At 44.4% G+C, this 20,900-nt stretch overlaps 1 protein-coding gene across 1 annotated transcript; it reads right to left on the bottom strand.

Annotated features, from left to right (window-relative positions):
- Positions 1–3,005: 3,005 nt before the first annotated feature.
- On the bottom strand, positions 3,006–9,822 carry Patl2 (PAT1 homolog 2). The gene is made up of 10 exons (XM_012949263.2): positions 9,755–9,822; positions 9,383–9,524; positions 8,382–8,502; positions 8,198–8,295; positions 7,347–7,400; positions 7,118–7,251; positions 6,819–6,978; positions 5,214–5,351; positions 3,844–3,941; positions 3,006–3,159 (listed from the first exon to the last, which is right to left on the bottom strand). The coding sequence occupies exons 2-10, from the start codon at positions 9,470–9,472 to the stop codon at positions 3,006–3,008; spliced, it is 1,047 nt and encodes a 348-aa protein (XP_012804717.2). The 5' UTR covers positions 9,473–9,524; positions 9,755–9,822.
- Positions 9,823–20,900: the final 11,078 nt, after the last annotated feature.

The raw sequence follows: 20,900 nt of genomic DNA, 5'->3' as shown, positions 1-20,900 counted from the left end.
CAGCCACCACAAACGAACTCCAGACACATGCGCCACCTTGGGCATCTGGCTCACATGGGTCCTGGGGAGTTGAACATGGGTGCTTTAGGTTTGCAAGTAAGTGCCTTAACCACCAAGCCATCTCTCCAGGCCTCAAGAGCTTTTTTTTTTTTTTTTTTTTTTTTATAGTGCCTTATGTTTTCCATAAGCAGTTCATCACCGACATTCTGCTCAGAAAGCAAAGTGCAGTGAAGACTGCATTTGGGGTATAGTTGAACCCAGTGTTATACTATATGCCGCTAGCATACCTTAGCAAACAGCTACTTTTTGTTGTTGTTGTTTTTCAAGGTAGGGTTTTCCTCTAGCCCAGGCTGACCTGGAATTCACTATGTAGTCTCAGGGTGGCCTCGAACTCATGGTGATCCTCCCACCCCTGCCTCTCAAGTGCTGGGAATAAAGGTGTGCACCACCACGCCCAGCCAGCTACATTATCTTTAACATATGACATTAAGCTCTATCTCCCTATAAAGGTAAACAGAATAATTATTAGCATAGTTAAGAGGACCTCTTGGTACAGTTTTGAGTCCTGACAGGTCTTTTCAACTTTTGCTGAAAAGCATATAACTAACTACGTAATAGCTAAAAAGTAATGGGATTTTGATAGTTGCCATTTATTTGTACAAAGTCAATTCTAGATATACATTTTACAAATCAATAGATAACTGTACAGAAGTATTGTCAGATGACTTAGGTCTCAGGTTATATTCTTTTAAGTCTTGTTAGTCTACATGCATGTCAGCAGTAAGCCAGTCACTTGAGTACTCTACTTTTTATGTAATGATCACTTCTAACAGATCAAAACAGGTTTGACAAATGTGAATACAAAAATATCTATGTCAAAACAATGTAGCTTAGTATAAGAAAAAACTTCAACATTTTGGCCAAAATGTTTCTTTTTCATTGGATTCTGAATATAGTAAATTCAAAAGTACCCTTTTCATTTCTAATTAGGTAGTATGTAGAAACAAAATATCTTCAGACTCTGTATCCCTGTAAACAGCTCATATAGCTTCCTTCATTTTTTGATGTTGAAACTTCTCAAATATTTAGGTCAGAATACACAAATCAGCAGATACAAGCCAACCTACAAAGAGAACAGGTGTTAATTACAAAAAATACTACTTTTAAAACATTTTATCGGGCTGGAGAGATGGCTTAGCGGTTAAGTGCTTGCCTGTGAAGCCTAAGGACCCCGGTTCGAGGCTCGGTTCCCCAGGTCCCACGTTAGCCAGATGCACAAGGGGGCGCACGCGTCTGGAGTTCGTTTGCAGAGGCTGGAAGCCCTGGCACGCCCATTCTCTCTCTTCCTCTATCTGTCTTTCTATGTCTGTCGCTTTCAAATTAAAAAAAAAAACAAACATTTTATTTATGTATTAGAGAGAAAGGCAGATAGAATGGGCATGCCAGGGCCTCTAGCCACTACAAATGCACTCCAGATGTATGTGCTACCTTGTGCATCTTGCTTATTTGGGTACTAGGGAATTGAGCCTGGGGCCTTAGGCTTCACAGGCAAGTGCCATCACCACTAAGTCTTCTCTTCAGCCCCACAATTCCATTTGATTACTAAAAAGATTCAGGTGTTAAACAGTCAATTCTGAGGACATGGATAATCTGAATTATTTGTACTTATATCCTGGAATAGTTAGATCAATTATTTGTGTGGGGGGGGGGTGTCGAGGTAAGGTCTCATTCTAGTCCAAGCTGGCCTTGAACTCACTGTGATCCTCTTACCTTGGCCTCCTAGTACTGGGATTAAAGGCATGCATTACCATGCCCAGCTCAATTTTCTTTTAAGTTTTAAAAAATTATTTGAGGGGAGAGACAATGAATGAATGTAGCCATTGCAAATGAAGTCCCACCACATGCATCACCTTGTGCATCTGGCTTACATGGGTACTGGGGAAACTGAACCTGGGTTCTTAGGTGTCACAGGCAACTACCTTAACAGCTAGTCCATTTCTCTTCAGCCCTGAACTATTTTTTTTAATATTTTATTTTTATGTATTTGACAGAGAAAGAGGGAGAGAGAGAATGGGCACATAAAGGCCTCCAGCCACTGCAAATGAACTCCAGACGCATGTGCGCCCTTGTGCATATGGCTAACATGGGTCCTGGGGAATCAAACCTAGGTCCTTTGGCTTTACAGGCAAATGCCTTAACCATGAAGCCATCCCTCCAGCCTTACTCTCCCCCTCCTCCCCCGCAGTAGAGTTTCACTCCAGCTCAGGCTGACCTGGAATTCACTATGTAGTTTCAGGGCGGCCTCCAACTAACGGCAATCCTACCTCTGCCTTCCAAGTGCTGGAATTAAAGGCGTGTGCCACCACACCCAGCTCTCAAGTATTTAAAAAAAATTTTTTTTTTTTCGTTTTTCGAGGTAGGGTCTCAACTCTAGCCCAGGCTGACCTTGACTTCACTATATATTCTAAGGGTAGACTCAAACTTATGGCGATCCTCCTACCTCTGCCTCCCAAGTGCTGGGATTAAAGGAATGTGCCACAATGCCTGGCCTTTTATTTTTATTTCTTTGAGAGAAAAAGAGACAGAATGGGCATGCCAAGGCCTTCAGCTGCTGCAAATGAACTCTGATACATGTGCCACCTTGTGCATATCAGGCTTATGTGGGTACTGGGGAATTGAACCTGGGTCCTTTGGTTTAGCAGGCAAGTGCCTTACTGCTAAGCCATCTCTCCAGCCCTCAACTATTTTTTGAAAGAATTAGTAATTCAACTTTCAAATTAATTATTGATTACAAATGACTGAATACTTGGAAAGAAATGAAAGGCTTGGCTAAAGTAACATGTCATGGGGCCCTAATGTGGGCCAGTTTGATTACTCAGTAAATGTCAAAATGTCTAAGACTATTTCTAAAACACATTATCTCCTATGTTTGCTTTAAAAGAAGGGAGGCCAGTGAAACTAGATTGGCCTTGAACAAGGGGCTACGACCTTGTATCTGCCATCACTTACTCCAGCCTGGCTTCCAGCTGCTGAAACAGCTGTTTGTTCACGTGGTGCCTGAACAAGGGAAGGAGATTCCTGGGGAAGGACAGGGGTTCTGCCAAAGCAGCTGGAGGCATCTGGGCTATCTCCTCAGCAATCAGAACCAGCAGATCTGTCCTAGAAGACAGAAAAAAGAAGCACACCATAGGCTTTATGTTTATGGAAGAAATTGAAACTCTACATCAGGTTCCTTATTATCCTTCTACCACTGCTATCACTGACCCCCACCCCAGGGGAAAATTAAGAGTAACATTTCCATATTTGGTATGTGCCAAACAATGTTTACACTTATATGTCTTCCCTCCCATATAATCTTACTTTTTCAAGATAGAGATTCTCTCTAGCCCAGGCTGACCTGGAACTCACTATGTAGTCTCAGGGTGGCCTTGAACCCACAGCAATCCTCCTACCTCTGCCTCCTGAGTCCTGGGATTAAAGACGTGCACCATCACACCTGGCTTAATTTTTATAATTCTAAAAGGTTAGTACTAGCATCTTCAGTTTATATATAAAACTAAGAAATGAAATGACCCATCCCAATATTATATTGCAATTGACATGTCTGTGTAACTCTAAGCTTATCCCCACTAATTATCATTTTGTACTGTCTCCCCATGGGAAACTGCATTGGCAGTTTTAGGGTTCTACATGAAATGAAAGAAATGCCACTATCTTATTTCTTCTTTGCCACTTCCTCCCTCCTTCCTTGTATTCAAACATGTTACTCAGGAACTCTTCTGTCTGGCTCACTCTACCCATCCAGGGGAACTGAAATATATGGCAAGGCCTTTATGATCTTACCAAGCTGTGCAGTCACTGTTGGGTTCTTCTAAGGAAGAATCCAAGGATACCAGCTGCTCTCCACGACTCAGCAGGACATAGAGCAAAGATATTCCAAACTACAAGTGATATACAGTCCAGGACAAAATGAACACTTTAGGCATTTAATGCTTCTCTGGCTCTGCCTTCCAACTAAAGGACAGGTTCACATGTACTGATGGGGACAAATACACACAAGAACTATCACTATTTTTGGTGGTGGAGGGGGGTTCAAGGTAGGGTTTCATCCTGGCCCAGGCAGATCTGGAACTCACTATGTTGTCTCAGGGTGGCCTTGAAACATGGTGAGCCTCCTACCTCTGCCTCCCAAGGGCTGGGGCTAAAGGCATGTGCTAGATGGAGAACTCTGACCTTTCCAAAGGAATCACTGTTCTAAACTTTTCACAAGCCTTTGAGATCCATTTGGAGAATCTGCCTGTAGATCAGGCAGAGATCCAAGGATCAGCTGCAGGTAGTCTGTGGTCCCTACTTTCAGAAGCAATACTTTGAGCCAAGATCTTCAGAGTGGAGTATACAAAATAATTCACTTTAAAAGTAATGTCAGAAGTTTTACAACTAGAGCCTTATCCTTTGGGAACCTGCTATTTTGGGCTGGAAATGTACTTCAGTGGTGCAGTAAATGCTTGTTATACTCAGAATCTGGTCTGGGTACCCAGCAGCACACATTTTAAAAGACTATCCCCCCAAACAAACAAAAAGCCAGGCGTGGTGACGCACACCTTTAATCCTAGCCCTTGGGAGGTAGAGGTAGGTGGATCCCCATGAGTTCAATTCACTATGTAGTCTCAGAGTGACCTCAAATTGACAGTGATCCTCCTACCTCTGTCTCCCAAGGGCTGGGATTAAAGGTGTGTGCCACCATATCCAGCCCTTAGAAGCTTCTTTTTCTTCTCTTGCTTGGTGTTAAAATCTTGGCCCCAAGATAACTGTTCCTCTGGGTCCTCTATTTTCAAACTCAAACTTTATAATTCATCTGCCTGTCTCTCCCGTGCGGGGACTACAGAAGTGTGACACCGTGCCTGGCTTTCACTAGAAATTGGAAGCATTGCTGAGGATGCGATTTGTGTAGAGATGAGAACATTCTGTCACCTCTTCTCCTTTCTCCTGATGCCATTTAGAAGCCATCTATGGGAAATTGGCCATGTTAACACCTATAATCCTAGCACTCAGGAGGTGGAGGCAGGAAGACCAGGATTTTCAAGTCATCATTTGGTACCTACTGAGTTTGACATTAACCTGAGCTACATGAGACTCTTACAGAAAACAAACAAAATACCCAAACAAACAAAAAGCTATCTATGAAAAGAGAAAAGCCTTCTCAGTGTTAATACCTGATTCTGAAGTACCACAGAGACTGGTTGTTCTGAGGAGCCAGCTGGTAATATGAGCCCTTGAAGTCCTTGAAGGAGTTGATGGGAGGTCAAGTGACTGATATATTTGCCCAGAGGCTTGAACAACACATGTAGAACCTACAAGAAAATCAGAAAAGGCTGGAGAGATGGCTTAGCGGTTAAGCACTTGCTTGTGCAGCCTAAGGACCCTGGTTCGAGGCTCGATTCCCCAGGACCCATGTTAGCCAGATGCACAAGGGGGCACATGCATCTAGAGTTTGTTTGCAGTGGCGGGGGCCACTCTCTCTCTCTGCCTCCTTCTGTCTGTCACTCTCAAATAAATAAATAAATAAAATCATTTTTTAAAAAAAGGAAGATCAGAAAATGCCTCGCCCATACTCCACTATACAACCTCACCTGCTCATAACTTGCCTCCAGTCTCTTCCCTGGTCGACCAGCTTTTGGGACCTTCCTGGTCCTGCTCCTTACCAGGCCCACCACCACTTCTAACTCTCTGCCCCTAACAACGGGTCCTGCAGCATCCACCTGTTCTACAATGGCTTTCTATAGGAAGTAGATATGTGATTCAACATTCATCAGGGTGACCCTTATCTTCTATTAAACTTCATAGCACCCTCACACCTGCAACCACACTCCTGTTTTCACTTGCTCATCATACCTGAAAGATAACCCACTGTACCTGAAGGAGCCAGCAAGGTCAACAAATCTCTATCGAGGTCAAAAAGGCCTTCAGGGATTCAAGAAAGTAACTCCTGGGTGCCAAGGCCATCTCAAAAGGTGGCCCACACCTTTAATCCCAGCACTGGGGAGGCAGAGGTAGGAGGATTGCTATCAGTTCGAGGCCACCTTGAAACTACATAGTGAATTCTAGGTCAGCCTGGGCTAGAGTGAGAACTTACCTCAAAAAAACAAACAATAATAATAAATAAAAGACAGCCTGCTGACTTATGAACCATGGAGTTTGACATCTGGCCTGCTATCTTGAAAGAAAAAAAAAACTTGCTTCTATTATTGCCCCATTTCCCCTCCCCCTTTCTGCTAGCACCTCCATTAAAAGCTTTCTGCAAAATGCTACCAGTTCCAGGACTGCTGACACATGGAGCAACCTTTTAGGTTGGTTCTAAAACCTAAATAAAAAAACCTCTTGGGCTGGAGAGATGGCTTAGTGGTGAAGGCGCTCGCCTGCAAAGCTTAAGGACCCATGTTTGACTCTCCAGATCCCACATAAGCCAGATGCACAAAGGTGAGGCAAGTGCAAGGTCACACATGCCCACTATGTGGCACAGGCATCCAGAGTTTGATTTCTGTGGCTGAGGCCCTAGAGCACTAATTCTCTTTTTTTAAAAAAATTTTAAAAAAGACTGCTCTTGCCAAAGATATCTTAGCTGTTCCTTCCTTTCAAGAAACTCACCTCTAAACTGTTTCCTTACAGTACCCATGTATCTTGTTCTGTGATCTCCTCATGTGAGGTGGGGGCACTGCACTACTGTATGCTCTGCTGGCATTCCTAGGTGGCAAGGGATGGAGGGAAGGAACAACCTGTAGCCCAGCGAGGAGACCCTTCTCTACCCAATGCCACAGCACCTGGTCAGCTGCATCCTTCTGGATCAGGCGGGGCAGATGGTGGATGACAGATCGCAGAAGGCTAACACCCTGATCATGGGAGAGGAAGGGGAGCAGCCGAGCTACCAAGATTTTCCCCTTCCTCACAGAAAGCACCTGCAGGAGGCTAACCGCAGACTCCCTGCAGAGGAGAAAGGAAAGCATGTGCTCAGCGTTATGCCCAGAGAAAGAGCTACATCCCATGAAGGAGGGACAGCAGCAGTCAGTGTCTACTGATCTACTTCCCTTCCTAGACCGCAGTGGGACCCTCCTGCGCTCACTCCAGGTTGCTCTGTTCCTGGGTCTCTAAGACCTGGAAAAGCTTCTTGAATGGGGTGCTTTGTTGCCCAGAGTAGCAAGGTTGTGGAAGCGCATTCTTCTGGCTCTCCTCCATGTCTAGCACCTGAAGGAACATCTGGGAATGTGAGAGTGGGGGAAAAAGAAAACGTTAACAGAGCAGTATCTCATCCTCAAAGGTTTAGTCAGGACCACTTCTTACTCTTGTCTTACCTGCTCAATCCAGGATAGTACTTGAAGCCTCTGACTGTTTACAGCTTCTCTGTCCTAGGAAAATGCAACCAGCATGGTAGAGAGGAAGATATTCTAAAAACTCACTTGTGTTGTTTCCTTTGGCTATCAGACTATTGACACTATTAACACCTCAAACTGGAATTTCCCCCAAGAATCTCACGCTATGAGAATGAAAAAGGCCAAATCCTGTTGCCAGAGGGGAAACGTGTATCCCCCAGAGAGGGATTTCATACAGTGCTGGCAAGTTGTCAGACCACTTTAGAGGAGAGATGGTGAGGAAGGGTAGGACCACACTTTGACCAAGGCTACTAAGCTATGCAATACCTCCTGCCCTCTAAATCCAAACCTCACGTCAGGACCCCGAGCATGGACTTGAGGGCAGGAGGAAGGAGTTACTAGAACTCTGTCTCTCTTCCCAATGTGACCACACTGAATAATTTGTTTTAGGTAGGGTCTTGCTCTAGCCCAGGCTGATCTGGAATTCACTCTGTAGTCTCAGGGTGGCCTCGAACTCATGGCAATCCTCCTACCTCTGCCTCCCAAGTGCTGGGATTAAAGGCATGTACCACTATGCCTGGAAATTAACCTCCTTTTCATGCTTTCACTATTTTGGCCCTTTTAATTGGCTTATTGAAGATGGGTGACTTTCAGGGTACAGGCTCTGACCTTAACTCCAGTGACCAAGTAAGAGTCCCTGCCCAGTGCAACTGGAAAGACGAGATACAAAGTATGACCACACCACCTCCTCACTCTTAAGTCACAATCTTATTATACATGAGTGTGTTCTAGACAACACTGCAGAGAAAAGTTCTGGAAAGAAACACTCCTACCTGCTCTTGAGTCCCGCGTGATACAGCATCAATAGCTCGGCGAGGGCTAAAACATGTCGATACAGCCACCTGGCCCAGGGAACCCTTAATTCGAACTACTGCATAAAAGGAGTTAGAAGGCGCCTGTCCTAGGAACCCTCCACCCACCCGGATGTCCAGCCCAAGCCCAGCAGTCTGGCTATACCTGACTCATAAGCCTTTGCCTTCTGGATGAAAGGTGTGACCAGCTTGCGAGACTCGGCCCTCTTCCTTTGTCTGAGCAGCTCTTCAGCTGCCTGCTTGTTCTCTAGCTTCCCATAGTATTCCTGACAGTCCAGGGAACAGAAAATAGATGAAGATTTTTTTGTAAGTTTAAAAAAATATTTTATTTATTCATTCATTTGAGAGAGAAGCGCACAAATACAGAGAGAATGGGCACACCAGGGCCTCTAGTCATTGCCAATGAACTCCAGACACGTGTGCCACCTTGTGCATCTGGCTTTACGTGGGTACTGGGGAGTCAAACCTTGGTCCTTTGGCTATGCAGGCAAGTGCCTTAACTGTTAAACCGTTTTTCCAGTCCCTTATAAGGTATTTCTAAAGACTCACAAAAGTAAAAAGGTCTGATATTTCCAGAATAAATAAAACTTCAAGAATGGAGATAAAACTTGAATGTTCAGGAAATTGTATATAATCCCATTAGGCAAATGAAAAGGAACATGGGATACCAACTTTAGAAATGTGGTTCCTGGGCCGGGTTTAGTTTCAGTACCTGGAAGACTGAGGTGGGAAGATCACCAAGCTCAAGACCAGCCTAGGCTACAGAACAAATTCCAGGTCAGCCTGGGCTATAGTGAAATCCTGCTTCAAACCCCCGCCCTCCTGACCCTAGCCCCCAGCCCCCTCAAAGAAAAAAGATGGTTCCTATTTTGGGGTATCGCTGTCTCTCACCTGAATGGACATGGCTTCTATAAGCTAAAATTAGAGAAACCTGGTAGTTCTGACTCTTTGGGCCAAGAGCAAAAGCTGGGACAAGGCAGTGGTGGTGCACACCTTGAATCCAGCAGAGGTAGGATCACCATGAGTTCGGTGCCAGCCTGAGACTACATAGTGGACTCCAGGTCAGTCTAGGTTAGAGTGAGACCCTAACTGGGTTGGGACGGGGTGGGGGGTGAGGGAATCTGGGACCAGAGGGCCAGAACTCACCCTGTAGTAATAATCGTCCAGGCGGGGGTTCTCACTCTGTACTTGAAGCATCTGCATTTTTACCACCCAGTCCTTTTCTCTTTGGGTCATGAGGTTAGCATAGGCATCTGGCTGCTGTGACCAAGGCTTGCGGGCTGGGAAACTTCAAGCCATGAGGAACATTCCTTTAGGACAATCCACCCTGTCCATAGGGTGCTTCTTAAGGAGGGGTGAGCAGGCAGTACTCTCGGAAGGATGGGGCAAAGAGGAGCAGTGGGCAACAAAACCAGAGGCTCCATTGTGCAGGGGAATGTGGGGAAGATGCCTGGTCACAAGGAAATACCCAGCATGCAAATCAGATGCCCTTAGCTCCGTTCTTCATCTCGGCTTTACCTTCGGGTTTGATTCTGCTGCTGCAGCAAGATCCGCTGATGCAGAGGATGGAGCTGGGTCAGATGACTGCGAAGGCTTAAAAGGAAGTGAGCTGGGTAGAGGGAAGCTCTCCTCCATCTCCCTGACCCCCACTCTCACCCTTGTTCAGCCTGGGTAAGCTTAGGTGGACATCAGGAAGCCTTATCTGTTTATCTGACTTATCTGACTTCCCAGATCAGCAAACAAGGAATGTCTTCTTGCAATTTGGCTGTGGAAACACTGGAGCCCAGGCTGACCTGAAAGACACTCTGTAATCCCAGGCTGGCCTCCATCTCATAGGCATCCTCCTACCTCTGTCTCTCTAGTGCTAGGATTAAAAGCAGGAGCCACCATACCCGGCTTCTCATCTGTTAGGGAGCAGAGACTGGACTATGTTTCAGGTTTCTGCTAGTGAATTTCTGTACATATTTTTCTCTGTCCTCCCACCCCTGAGACCTCCAGGAGGAACTCAACTCGTCCTGATTCTGGGTTCTTGTGCTGGTACCTGAGCCTAAGTGTGCATGAGGCTGGCGGTCTGCAGAAGAGGGCTGGGGCTGGAGAAGGCTGGCAAGGCCCAAAGTGCCTGGCTGGAGATCTGGCTCGTGCAAAGGCAGGCTGAAAAGGAAAAGGGCAGATGGTGGAGTTGGAAGGGTTGGGAGCTACTCCACCAAGAGAAGAAAGAAAACCGCTCACATTCAGTTCTTTCCCTACCTACTGTCTACATTCCTCATCTGCCTTTCCTCCAGAACGTCACCCAGCATTTTCCTACGTTGAGGAACCCTAAAGTCAGCTGTGAAGGCAACAGGGTGTGGTTCCTGCCCTTGTTTTGACAGTTACCTACTAGGAAACACCTCTCTTCAGTTCCTGACAATATGGTGAGGAGGTATTTGATTTTTATTTTTTTTAAATATTTTTATTTATTTGACAGAGGAAGAGGAAGGGGGGGGGAGAGTGTGTGAGAGAGAGAATGAATATGGGTATGCCAGGGCCTCTAGCCAATGCAAACAAACTCCAGATGCATGTGCCCCCTTGTGCAACTGGCTAACGTGGGTCCTGGGGAATCGAACCTGGATCCTTTGGCTTTGCAGGCAAATGCCTTAACTGGTAAGCCATCCCTCCAGCCCAATTTCTATTTTTTTTTTTTCCCTGATATCTATTTTTTTAAGGTAGGGTCTCACTCTAGTATAGGCTGACCTTGAACTTATGTTGATCATCCTATTTCAGCCTCCCAGCATTGGAATTAACAGCATGAGCCACCACATTCAGCTGAGGATGTACTTTAAGTTTTCAACATATTGCATGTTGGTTATATTCTCATTGGGTTATGTACTCTTATTTTCCCTCTTCCCCACCTCCATTTCAGAGAGCCCTCCTCAGTGAAAGTATTGGTCTTTACTGTGAGGTAATGCACCAGTCAGTCCTTGTAGGGTGTATTTTTTAATGCTCATACTCTGTCTTCAACCACTTGGGTGCATTGCTCATCTGCCTCATTTATGGCTCAGCCAAACCTTCATCAGAGCTATAATTACTTTCTAGTTCTCTGTACAGAGCTTCCAGGGTTTTGGATTCATCTCCTCACCCCCACACAGGTGCCATATTCCTATTACGTAGTCAGCTGAGGGCAGGTGTTCTTCCCAACCCTAATCTCAGTGCTGCTCATCTGAAATATTTCATCAGATAGGAGTAGGAATCTAGTTTGACTTGTCTCATACAAATGGCCAGTAGTCCCAGTACCACTTATTAAGGCAGTTCCTGCACCTGGGTGGGCATACTGCCTGTCATTTGCTAAGGTCTCCTACATAAAATGGCTGCTCCCCCTCCCATTCCTGTATCTCACCTTAGGTGTGTTATTTCTAAGGCAAGAAGAGCAAACAGAACATAATGGAAGTGAGGGACCCTCAAAACTCAGCCACCTCCTTACAGGATTGGAAATAGAAAGTTCAAGGAGGCTGGTAACATTCCCTACACAGCAGGGACCTTGGCTTCAGGGAAGATGGGCAGACCTTTCTGGAACAGGAAGAAATACCAGGCTCAGATGGTCTCTCCCATGGTGTCTTCTACATTCACTTGTAACCTCAGACATGACATGGGAGGGGTCATTTCAACACCCAGCACAATGGCAGCCTGGCCCTCCTTTGTGTTCACAGTCAAATGAGCCAGATTCCTCCTCCCCCCCCCAGAGGATGACTCGCATTTTAGGCAGAAGGTCTGAGTCACTTCATTTCTACAGGGAAGTTCTTATCTCTCTCCACTAGTTAAGGGTATCAAGAGAAAAGGAACAGCTGAGAAACAAGGGCCCATGTAAAGATGAATTACCAGTGGTAGGACCAGCACTGACAGGGGATAAATGACCCTGCTAGGATTTTTGTTTGTTTGGAAACTATGTAGTCTAGGCTGGCCTACAACTTGTGCTCTTCCTGCCTTGGCCTCAGGTGTGCGCTTGCTAGGATTGCAGGTGTGATCTAGCACACTCAGCTTGGGATGTGGTATGAAGATGAGGACAGCTGCAGAAACTCACGTGGGCAACAGGAGGAAAGAAGGAAGGGGAAAATCCTAACTTCGGTTCAAGCCTAAAAGAAAACACTAATTCAGAGTCTGCCTTACAAAGGAGTAGAAGTGAGGAGTTTTGAGTGACACTCAGTGATCTTTGGAGAGGTTAAGACAACCTTCTTCCTCCTCACCCCTCCCGTGGGGTACCTGGGCACTGAGTATAGCTGGATCTCCAAAGTCATTCTCTTCCTCTTCTTCCTCCACGGGATCTGGATGCACTTCCTCTTCCTCCAGGTGGAAGGCAGACACAAACCCTCTCTTAGGAGTCGAGAGGCCACAGAACTTGCATGGCCCTTGTTGTAAGAGTAGGTCTGTGGAAGAAGATGGGGACCCCGGTGTGAGAAGCCTTCTACAGGTTCTCAGTCTCCCTCCTCAAGGGAACCTTACAGAGCCCAACACCTTTACTTCCTGCATCCCCTCACTGGTCTCACTGAACACTCCACCTGCTCTCACCCATCCAACAGCCCCTTAAGAAGTCTATCTGAATGAGTATCAGCTGCCCTGACTCATGGTAATTTAACCTTGTATGCCCAAGTTTTGACATGTGTTTATTTTTTTATGTTTATTTACTTATTTGAAAGTGACAGAAAGAGGCAATGATTATATATATATTATATATATGGAGGGACAGAGGGAGAGGGAGGGAGAGGGAGGGAGAGGGAAGGAGAGGGAAGGAGAGGGAGAAAAAGGGAGAGAGGGAGAAAAAGGGAGAGAGAGGGAGAGAGAGGGAGAGAGAGGGAGAGAGAGGGAGAGAGAGGGAGAGAGAGGGAGAGAGAGGGAGAGAGAGGGAGAGAGAGGGAGAGAGAGGGAGAGAGAGGGAGAGAGAGGGAGAGAGAGGGAGAGAGAGGGAGAGAGAGGGAGAGAGAGGGAGAGAGAGGGAGAGAGAGGGAGAGAGAGGGAGAGAGAGGGAGAGAGAGGGAGAATGGGCATGCCAGGGCCTCCAGCCACTGCAAACGAACTCCAGACATGTGCGACCCCTTGTGCATCTGGCTGACGTAGGTCCTGGGGAATCGAGCCTTGAACTGGGGTCCTTAGGCTTCACAGGCAAGCGCTTAACCACTAAGCCATCTCTCAAGCCCATATGTGTATATTTTTTTAAACAGTCATACAAAACTGTCAAGACTGTTATAATCTTACAACATGGGTAAAGCAAGCAAGCAAACAAACAAACAAAAACACAAGGCCCTGAAAGATTATTCAGAGTTGCTAGCAAATGAAAGAGTTCACAGTAATTTTCTGTGATCCTAGAGTCCAGGCCCCTAGTGACACAGACCAGCTAACTTCTATACCCCTGGACTTTTCACGTAGGTGATACCTTCAAAGCATTTCATCTTGATGGTCTGATGGGTTTTCTCATCAGTTGAGTCCTCCACTGAGAGAGCATTGTAGGCCTCTGGAAGGGAAACCTAGGGCAGGGGAGAGACCCAGGGACACCTTCCTCCTCAGCAAGGGTGGTATGACCCCTAAAACATCTATGGTCTCATCCCACAAGGTGGTGAGAAATGAGACCCTGGTATAAATCCCCATCCTCCCATCTCACCAACCCGATCCCAAGGAGCTGCTTGCTCTGCAAAGGGAGAGAAATTAGAAGTGATGTGTTGGAAGAGAAGCACTTCCCACCAGGATGTAAGCAGCGCAGTCTGTGTGCAGACACCTACCCCCTGACTGTTGCTATCCTCCCTACTAAGGTTAGCCATGGCAGCTGGGCCAGAGTTGGCTTGCTGCTCCTGGCTTTTAAAGGCCCAGCCCCTCCCCACTCACCTTTTAAAGGGCCAGCATGCTCCAACCACTTGGGTATGGTAGAAGTATACCAGCTCTAATAAAGAAAACTCTTACCTTGGCATGGTGGTGCATACCTGTAACCCTAGCATTCATGAGGTAGGAAGGGGCAAGAGGGTCAGGAGTTCAAGGCCAGCTTTAGAGACATAGGGAACTTGGGATCATCATAGACTACATGAGATCTTGTCTAAATAAATGAATAAAATAATCCCCCCAAAAGCAAAAACAAGAAAATTTAGTTGAGTGTAGTAGCCACACCTATAATCCCAGCACTTGGAAGGCTGAGACAGGAGGATTGCTTTGATTTGAATATCAGCCTCCAGCCTGGGCTACATAGTCACTTCTAAGGCAGTCTGTACTACAAAGTGTGGCCCTGTTTCAAAAACAAAACAAAACAAAACAAAAAAAGGAACAGAGAAACAAAATCCCTCTTGATTGGGGAAGAGAAATAAACTGCACATTTGGCCATCCATGTTGGTGAGTATAGTTTATGGGGACTGACATTTGGGGCACATATTTAAAAAGAGGCTCAGGCTGTAGAGATGGCTTAGTGGTTAAGGCACTTGCTTGCAAAGCCAAAGGATCTTGGTTCAATTCCCTGGGGTGCATCCATCTGGAGTTAGTTTGCAGTGGCTGGAGGCCCTGGCATGCCCACTCATTCTCTCTCTCTCTGTCTTCCCCTCTTTCTCTGTCAAATAAATAAATAAATAAAGAGGCTCCTTGTTTTCCCTTCACAGGAACTTTACTTCTGCTTGATGCCTAGGTTTTACTTTAGTGAAGCTGGATGGGAAAGCTCTGGAAGCATCCTGAGGAGGTTGCTAAAGCGTTAGAAAGTGCATTTAACGCTCCCTCAATCCACCTGATGATGCTTGCCTGTCACCAAGTTGCACGAGCTGAAATCTGCTGACCAGCTGTCATTGATGCAGGGACCCTGTAAATTTAGAAGCCACACCTTGAAAGTAAGAATACTCGCATGAGATATAGCACAACTGTATATCTTCTTGGCTGCTTTAATAAAGAAAAAACTGGTGTAAGAGCTCAGGAAATAAGAAAAGCAAATCAACAAACAAAAAAAGTATGCAACTTCTGCTAGTAGGTAAAACTTAAGACCCACCTGAGCCTTATCTAACCTTTAGTGATACTGGGTCTGTGCTCAACTAAAAACTACAGGGCTTTACATAAATTTTGAATAAAAATAAACATTAAGCTAATTAATTCCTTCACTTCATAAGTGCAAGTTGGAGCTATGCACAGTGGCAAATGCCTATTACCCCATTATTTAAGAGGCAGACAGGAAGACTGCAAGTTCAAGGCCAGCCTGAGCTATATGCCAAGATCCTGTTTCAAAACAAATAATAAAAAGTGAAATTTAAGTTAGAGCTTTATTGTTAAAATAATAAAATTATGATCTTGGTGCCTTTAAGGGAAAATATTTGTTCAAAAGCTCTGCTACTGGATGAACCATATATGGTTATGGAATTTTTTTTCTTTTTCGAGGTAGGGTCTCACTCTAGTCTAGGCTGACCTAGAATTAACTATGTAGTCTCAGGGTAGCCTTGAACTCATGGTGATCCTCCTACCTCTGCCTCCTGAGTGCTTGGTATTAAAGGTGTGTGCCACCATGCCCGGCTGGGTATGGAAATTTTTTAACTAGCTTAATAGTTACAAAAAACACAAATTTCAACTACCTGAATTGAGTTAAAGTCTTTTTGTTAATGTTATTCATCTGTTTATCCCAAGAGATTCTTACTTTGGCATGATTAACAAAAAGGCCAGATGGTAAACCTCAAAAGTGATTTATTTAGGTTGTTTGAGAGATTAGGTCTTAGAAAATTTTGCTACATGTAGATTTTTATTCAGAAGTCTTTCTACAGTGACTAATACCAAAGCATGTGGGCCAGGGCTCCATCTTTGAGACCACAGCTGTGCCCTGAATATTTGAAATTTTGTTTAGAACCTAGGAGCTTTTGTGAAAGTTCTTTTCCTTGCCTGAAATCTTACTGGTCTACTGGTCCCCTCTATTTTCTAGATCCCTGCACTAAATTTAGTTAAATCAAGACTGTGCTAGGACTTGAAAAAGTAAATGAAACAGATGTTTCCCATGGCCTCTTGGGGCTTCACACAGAATCAACATAAGCCGGACATGGTGGTGGCAGTCACTGGTAGTCCCAGCTTCTCACAAGACTGGAACAAGAGGACTGTTCGAACCTCAGAGTTGCAGGCCAACCAGGGAAACACAAACGCTGGTCTCAAACCCAAACCCAACCAAACCAAAAACAAAAACAAGGACAAACATACAGAAGGAAATATAAGGCAGGTAGATAGGATTGTTGGATCAACTTTTTACAGTATGTTAGAAATGCTTACATTTGCTATGTAAAATGCTTACAAATTGTCATCCTACTTTAAAAACATCTATTTATTTATTTGAGAAAGAGAATGGCCATTGTGTGCCAGGGCCTGTAGCCACTGCAAATGAATTCCAGATGTATGCACCACCTTGTGCATCTGGCTTTACATGAGTATTAGGGAATTGAACCTGGGTCCTTTGGCTTTTTGGGCAAGTGCCTTAACCACTAAACCATCTCTACAGCTCCAAATTACCCTAGTTTTAAAGGTTTTTTTTATGAAAGAGAGAGATAGAGAGAGAGAGAGAGAGAGAGAGACAGAGAGAGAGTTAGAGCTCAAGAAAGAATTGGCACTCCGGGGCCACTGCAATTGAATTTCAGATGCTTGTGTCACGTAGTGAACATGTGCGACCTTGCACTTGCCTCACTTTTGTGTGTCTGCCTTACATGGGATCTGGAGAGTTGAACATGGGTTGTTAGGCTTCACAGGCAAGTGCCTTAATGGCTAAACCATCTCCCCAGCACTTATAGGGATATTTTTATTCCTTGGTTTCAAGTTTGTAGCTCAGACTGGCCTTGAAGTTTTGTCAATCTTCCTGCCTTAGCTTCATGAGTGCTGGGATTACAGGTATAAGTCACCACAACCAACTGTATTTCAAGTTTCTTTAATAACCATATTTCTCCATTCTAATTTGTAATTTCTTCTTGAGACTCTTTCAGTGTGTGTGTGTTTGTGTGTGTGTGTGTGTGTGTGTGTGTGTGCTGTTGATCAAACCCTGGGTCTTGTGCATGTTAAGCATATCCTATACCACTAAAGTGTATATTACCAAAGGACAAAATTACAACAATTTAAAGATCATAATTAACTTTTACTAGGCTGGGATAACATTTCATTCCATCAATTAGAAAAAAAAAAAAATTCTAGAACTGGAGAGATGGCTTAGCTATTAAGGCACTTGCCTGAAAAGCCAAAGGACCCAGGTTTGATTCCTCAGTACCTGCATAAAGCCAGATGTACCAGGTGGAAAATGCATATGGAGTTCTTTTGCAGTGGCTAAAGGCCCTGGTGCACCAATTCTCAGTTTCTCTATCTGCTTCTCTATCTCTCTCCTTGAAATAAGTAAAATATTTAAAAAGTGACATGTTTAAAAAAATATTCTAGCTGGGTGTGGTGGCACACGCCTTTAATCCCAGCACTCAGGAGGCAGAGATAGGAGGATTGCCGTGAGTTCGAGGCCACCCTGAGACTCCATAGTGAATTCCAGATCAGCCTGAGCCAGAGTGAGACCCTACCTCGAAAAACTAAAAAAGAAAAACTAACTAACTAACTAAATAAATAAATATTCTAGAGGCTAGAGAGATGGCTTAGCAGTTAAGGAGCTTGCCTGCAAACCCAAAGGACTAAGTTTGATTCCTCAGGACCCATATAAGCCAAATGCACAAGGTGGCACATGTGTCTGGAGTTCATTTGTAGTGCCTAGTAGCCCTGGTGCACCCATTCTCTCTCTCTCTCTCTCTTTCAAATAAATAAATAAATAACTTTAAAAATTATTTTTATTTTAGAGAGAAACAAACACACAGAGAGAATTGGCATGCCAGGACCTCAGCCACTGCAATTGAACTCCATATGCTTGTGCCACCTCATAGGCATGTGTGGCCTTGCACTTGCCTCAACTTTGTTCATCTGGCTTAAGTGGGATCTGGAGAGTTGAACATAGGTCCTTAGCCATTTCCCCAACACAATTTAAAACATATTCTAGCTGGTCGTGGTGGTGTATGCCTTTAATCCCAGCACTTTGGAGGCAGAAATAGGAGGATTGCCATGAGTTTGAGGCCTTTCTGAGACTACATAGTGAATTCCAGGTCAGCCGGAGCTAGAGTGAGACCCTACCTCAGAAAACCAATATCTATAAACCAATATATATATTCTAATAAGCTATGTAAAGGAAGCTGATTTTATGAACAAATGCTGCAGAACAAAAACAGGAAAAGATAGTGTGCTCTATGGCCAGGTTGCTAATCCCAGTTTGCTTCTCTGGTTAGCAGCTGTTGAATAATTGTAGTTGGAGGTGGGGGAAAATGAGAGGAGAAAACACTTGGGTTTAGTGTTTTGGTTTTCATAATAGGATGCTGCCTGGCACTATTCATCTCCATGTCCTATTGACTTGATTATTCTTCCAGGTAACTGAAAGCAAATAAGAGATGGGCACCACTAAAAACTTACTCAAGGGCTGGAGGGATGGCTTAGTCATTAAGGCATTCACCTGCAAAGCCAAAGGACCCAGGTTCTATTCCCCAGAACCCATGTTAGCCAGATGCACAAGGGGACACACACATCTGGAGTTCATTTGCAGTGGCTGGAGGCCCTGGCGTGCCCATTCTCTCTCTCTCCCTCCCTTTTTCTCTGTCAAATAAATAAATAAAATAAAATATATTTTTAAAAAACCTACTGGAGGGGCTGGAGAGATGGCTTAGCAGTTAAGACATTTGCCTGTGAAGCCAAAGACCCAGGTTTGATTCCCAAGTACCCATGTAAGCCAGATGCACGAGTGGCACATGCATCTGGAGTTTGTTTGCAGTGGCTGGAGGCCCTGGCATGCCCAATATCTCTCTCTCTGTCTCTCTTCTCCCTCTCTCTTTCTATCTCTGCTTACACATCAATTAAAAAATTAAAAATTAAAAAATTATTGAAAATACATTGTTGTGTATAAAGTTTTCTTGTCAAGATATCTTGGGTTACACTTTAGATGAGGGAAGACAGTGTAAATAGTTGAAGAATGTTGGTAACATTGAAACATTTGGGTTGGAAATTGTGTGATGTTAGAGGGTTTCTGATTATTAAATGTATGTAGTAAAGTAATAAAACTTTAGAAACCGGGCTGAAGAAATGGCTTAGTGGTTAAGCGCTTGCCTGTGAAGCCTAAGTACCCCGGTTCAAGGCTCGATTCCCCAGGACCCATGTTAGCCAGATGCACAAGGGGGTGCATGTGTCTGGAGCTTGTTTGCAGTGGCTGGAGGCCCTGGTGCACCCATTCTCTCTCTCTCTCTCTGCCTCTTTCAAATGAATAAATAAAAATAAACAAAAAATAAAAAAAATTTAGAAACTAATACTGTAAAAAAATGAGAAAGAAACCATTTTTTTATTTTGTTTTGTTTTTTGTGGTAGGGTCTCACTCTAGCCCAGGCTGACCAGGATGGCTTTGAACTCATGGTGATCCTCCTACCTCTGCCTCCTGAGTGCTGGGATTTAAGGCATGTGCCACCACGCTCAGTTTAGAAACCATTCTTAATTACTAGTAATCTCTTAAATGTAAGTGCAAAAGACCTGCTACAGTTCTGAGCCTAGCTAAAATTTCTACAGCCTTTAGCAAGTGCTGTTGACCATACCTATACCTACCTCCTTGGATCTGGATTTTTCCACAGCTTCCCGATTGCTCCATCTCCCATGGCATCTTTATATGGGTACTGGAGAATTGAACCCAGGCCATCAGGGTTTGTAAGCAAGCACCAACTTGTATTGTTCTGCAGCCCATAGTTTTTGTCCATGCAAAACATACAACTCTCACCTTAAATGGAATAAAAGATAGTTTATTCTGGACCCAAGTATGAGTGGCCATGGCCCAGGAAAACAATTTCATAAAGTTTTTATAGTTACAGAACAAAACAAAGTCATAAATCCAGGCACTTTATTTATTTACTTATAGGTACATTCTCACTCTAGCCCAGACTGACCTGGAATTCACTATGGAGTCTCAAGGTGGCCTAGAACTCATAGCAATCCTCCTACCTCTGTCTTTAGAGTGCTGGGTTTAAAGGAAAGTGCTACTATGCCCAGCTCAGGTACTTTGGATTTTTTTTTAACATGTAAATAATTTTTTAATTATTAAATTATATTTCAACTTTAGTTTCTAAAAATGCCCTAATCTGCTGGGCGTGGTGGTACACACCTTTAATCCTGGCACTTGGGAGGTAGAGGTAGGAGGATTGCTGTGAGTTCAAGGCCACCCTGAGACTCCATAGTGAATTCCAGGTCAGCCTGGACTAGAGTGAGACCCTACCTCGAAAAACAAAAAAAAAAACCAAAAATAAATAAATAAATAAAAATGCCCTAATCTGGAGCTGGGTGAGGTGATGTGTTCCTTTAAACCCAGCATTTGGGAGGTAGAGATAGGAAGATCATCATGAGTTTAAGGACATCCTGAGACTACATAGTGAATTCCAGGTCAGCCTGAGCTAGAGTAAGACCCTATCTGGAAAAACAAAACAAAACGAAAGAACCCTTGAGAGATGGTTTAATGGTTAAGGTGCTTGCTTGCAAAGCCAAAGGACCCAGATTTGATTTCCCAGGACCCACGTAAACCAGATGCACAAGGTGGCAACATGCATCTGGAATTTGTTTGCAGCTGCTGGAGGCCTTAGTGCACCCATTCTCTTTTTCTCTATCTGTCTGT

This window comes from Jaculus jaculus, chromosome 8 (genome assembly GCF_020740685.1).
Source record: "Jaculus jaculus isolate mJacJac1 chromosome 8, mJacJac1.mat.Y.cur, whole genome shotgun sequence".
Classification (NCBI taxonomy): Eukaryota; Metazoa; Chordata; class Mammalia; order Rodentia; family Dipodidae; genus Jaculus; species Jaculus jaculus.
The sequence above is the reverse complement of the archived record's forward strand: the minus strand, read 5'-3'. Positions and strand labels throughout refer to the sequence as shown.

What these genes read in the sequence shown, in the direction of transcription:
- Patl2 (XM_012949263.2), bottom strand. Translation starts at nt 9,472, where the DNA reads ATGACCCAAAGAGAAAAGGACTGGGTGGTAAAAATGCAGATGCTTCAA. An exon ending in AGAAGGATGCAGCTGACCAG is followed by an intron (nt 5,352 to 6,818) that starts GTGCTGTGGCAT and finishes ATTTTCTTGTAG; the next exon opens with GTTCTACATGTGTTGTTCAA. An exon ending in AACAGTGACTGCACAGCTTG is followed by an intron (nt 3,160 to 3,843) that starts GTAAGATCATAA and finishes TCTGTCTTCTAG; the next exon opens with GACAGATCTGCTGGTTCTGA.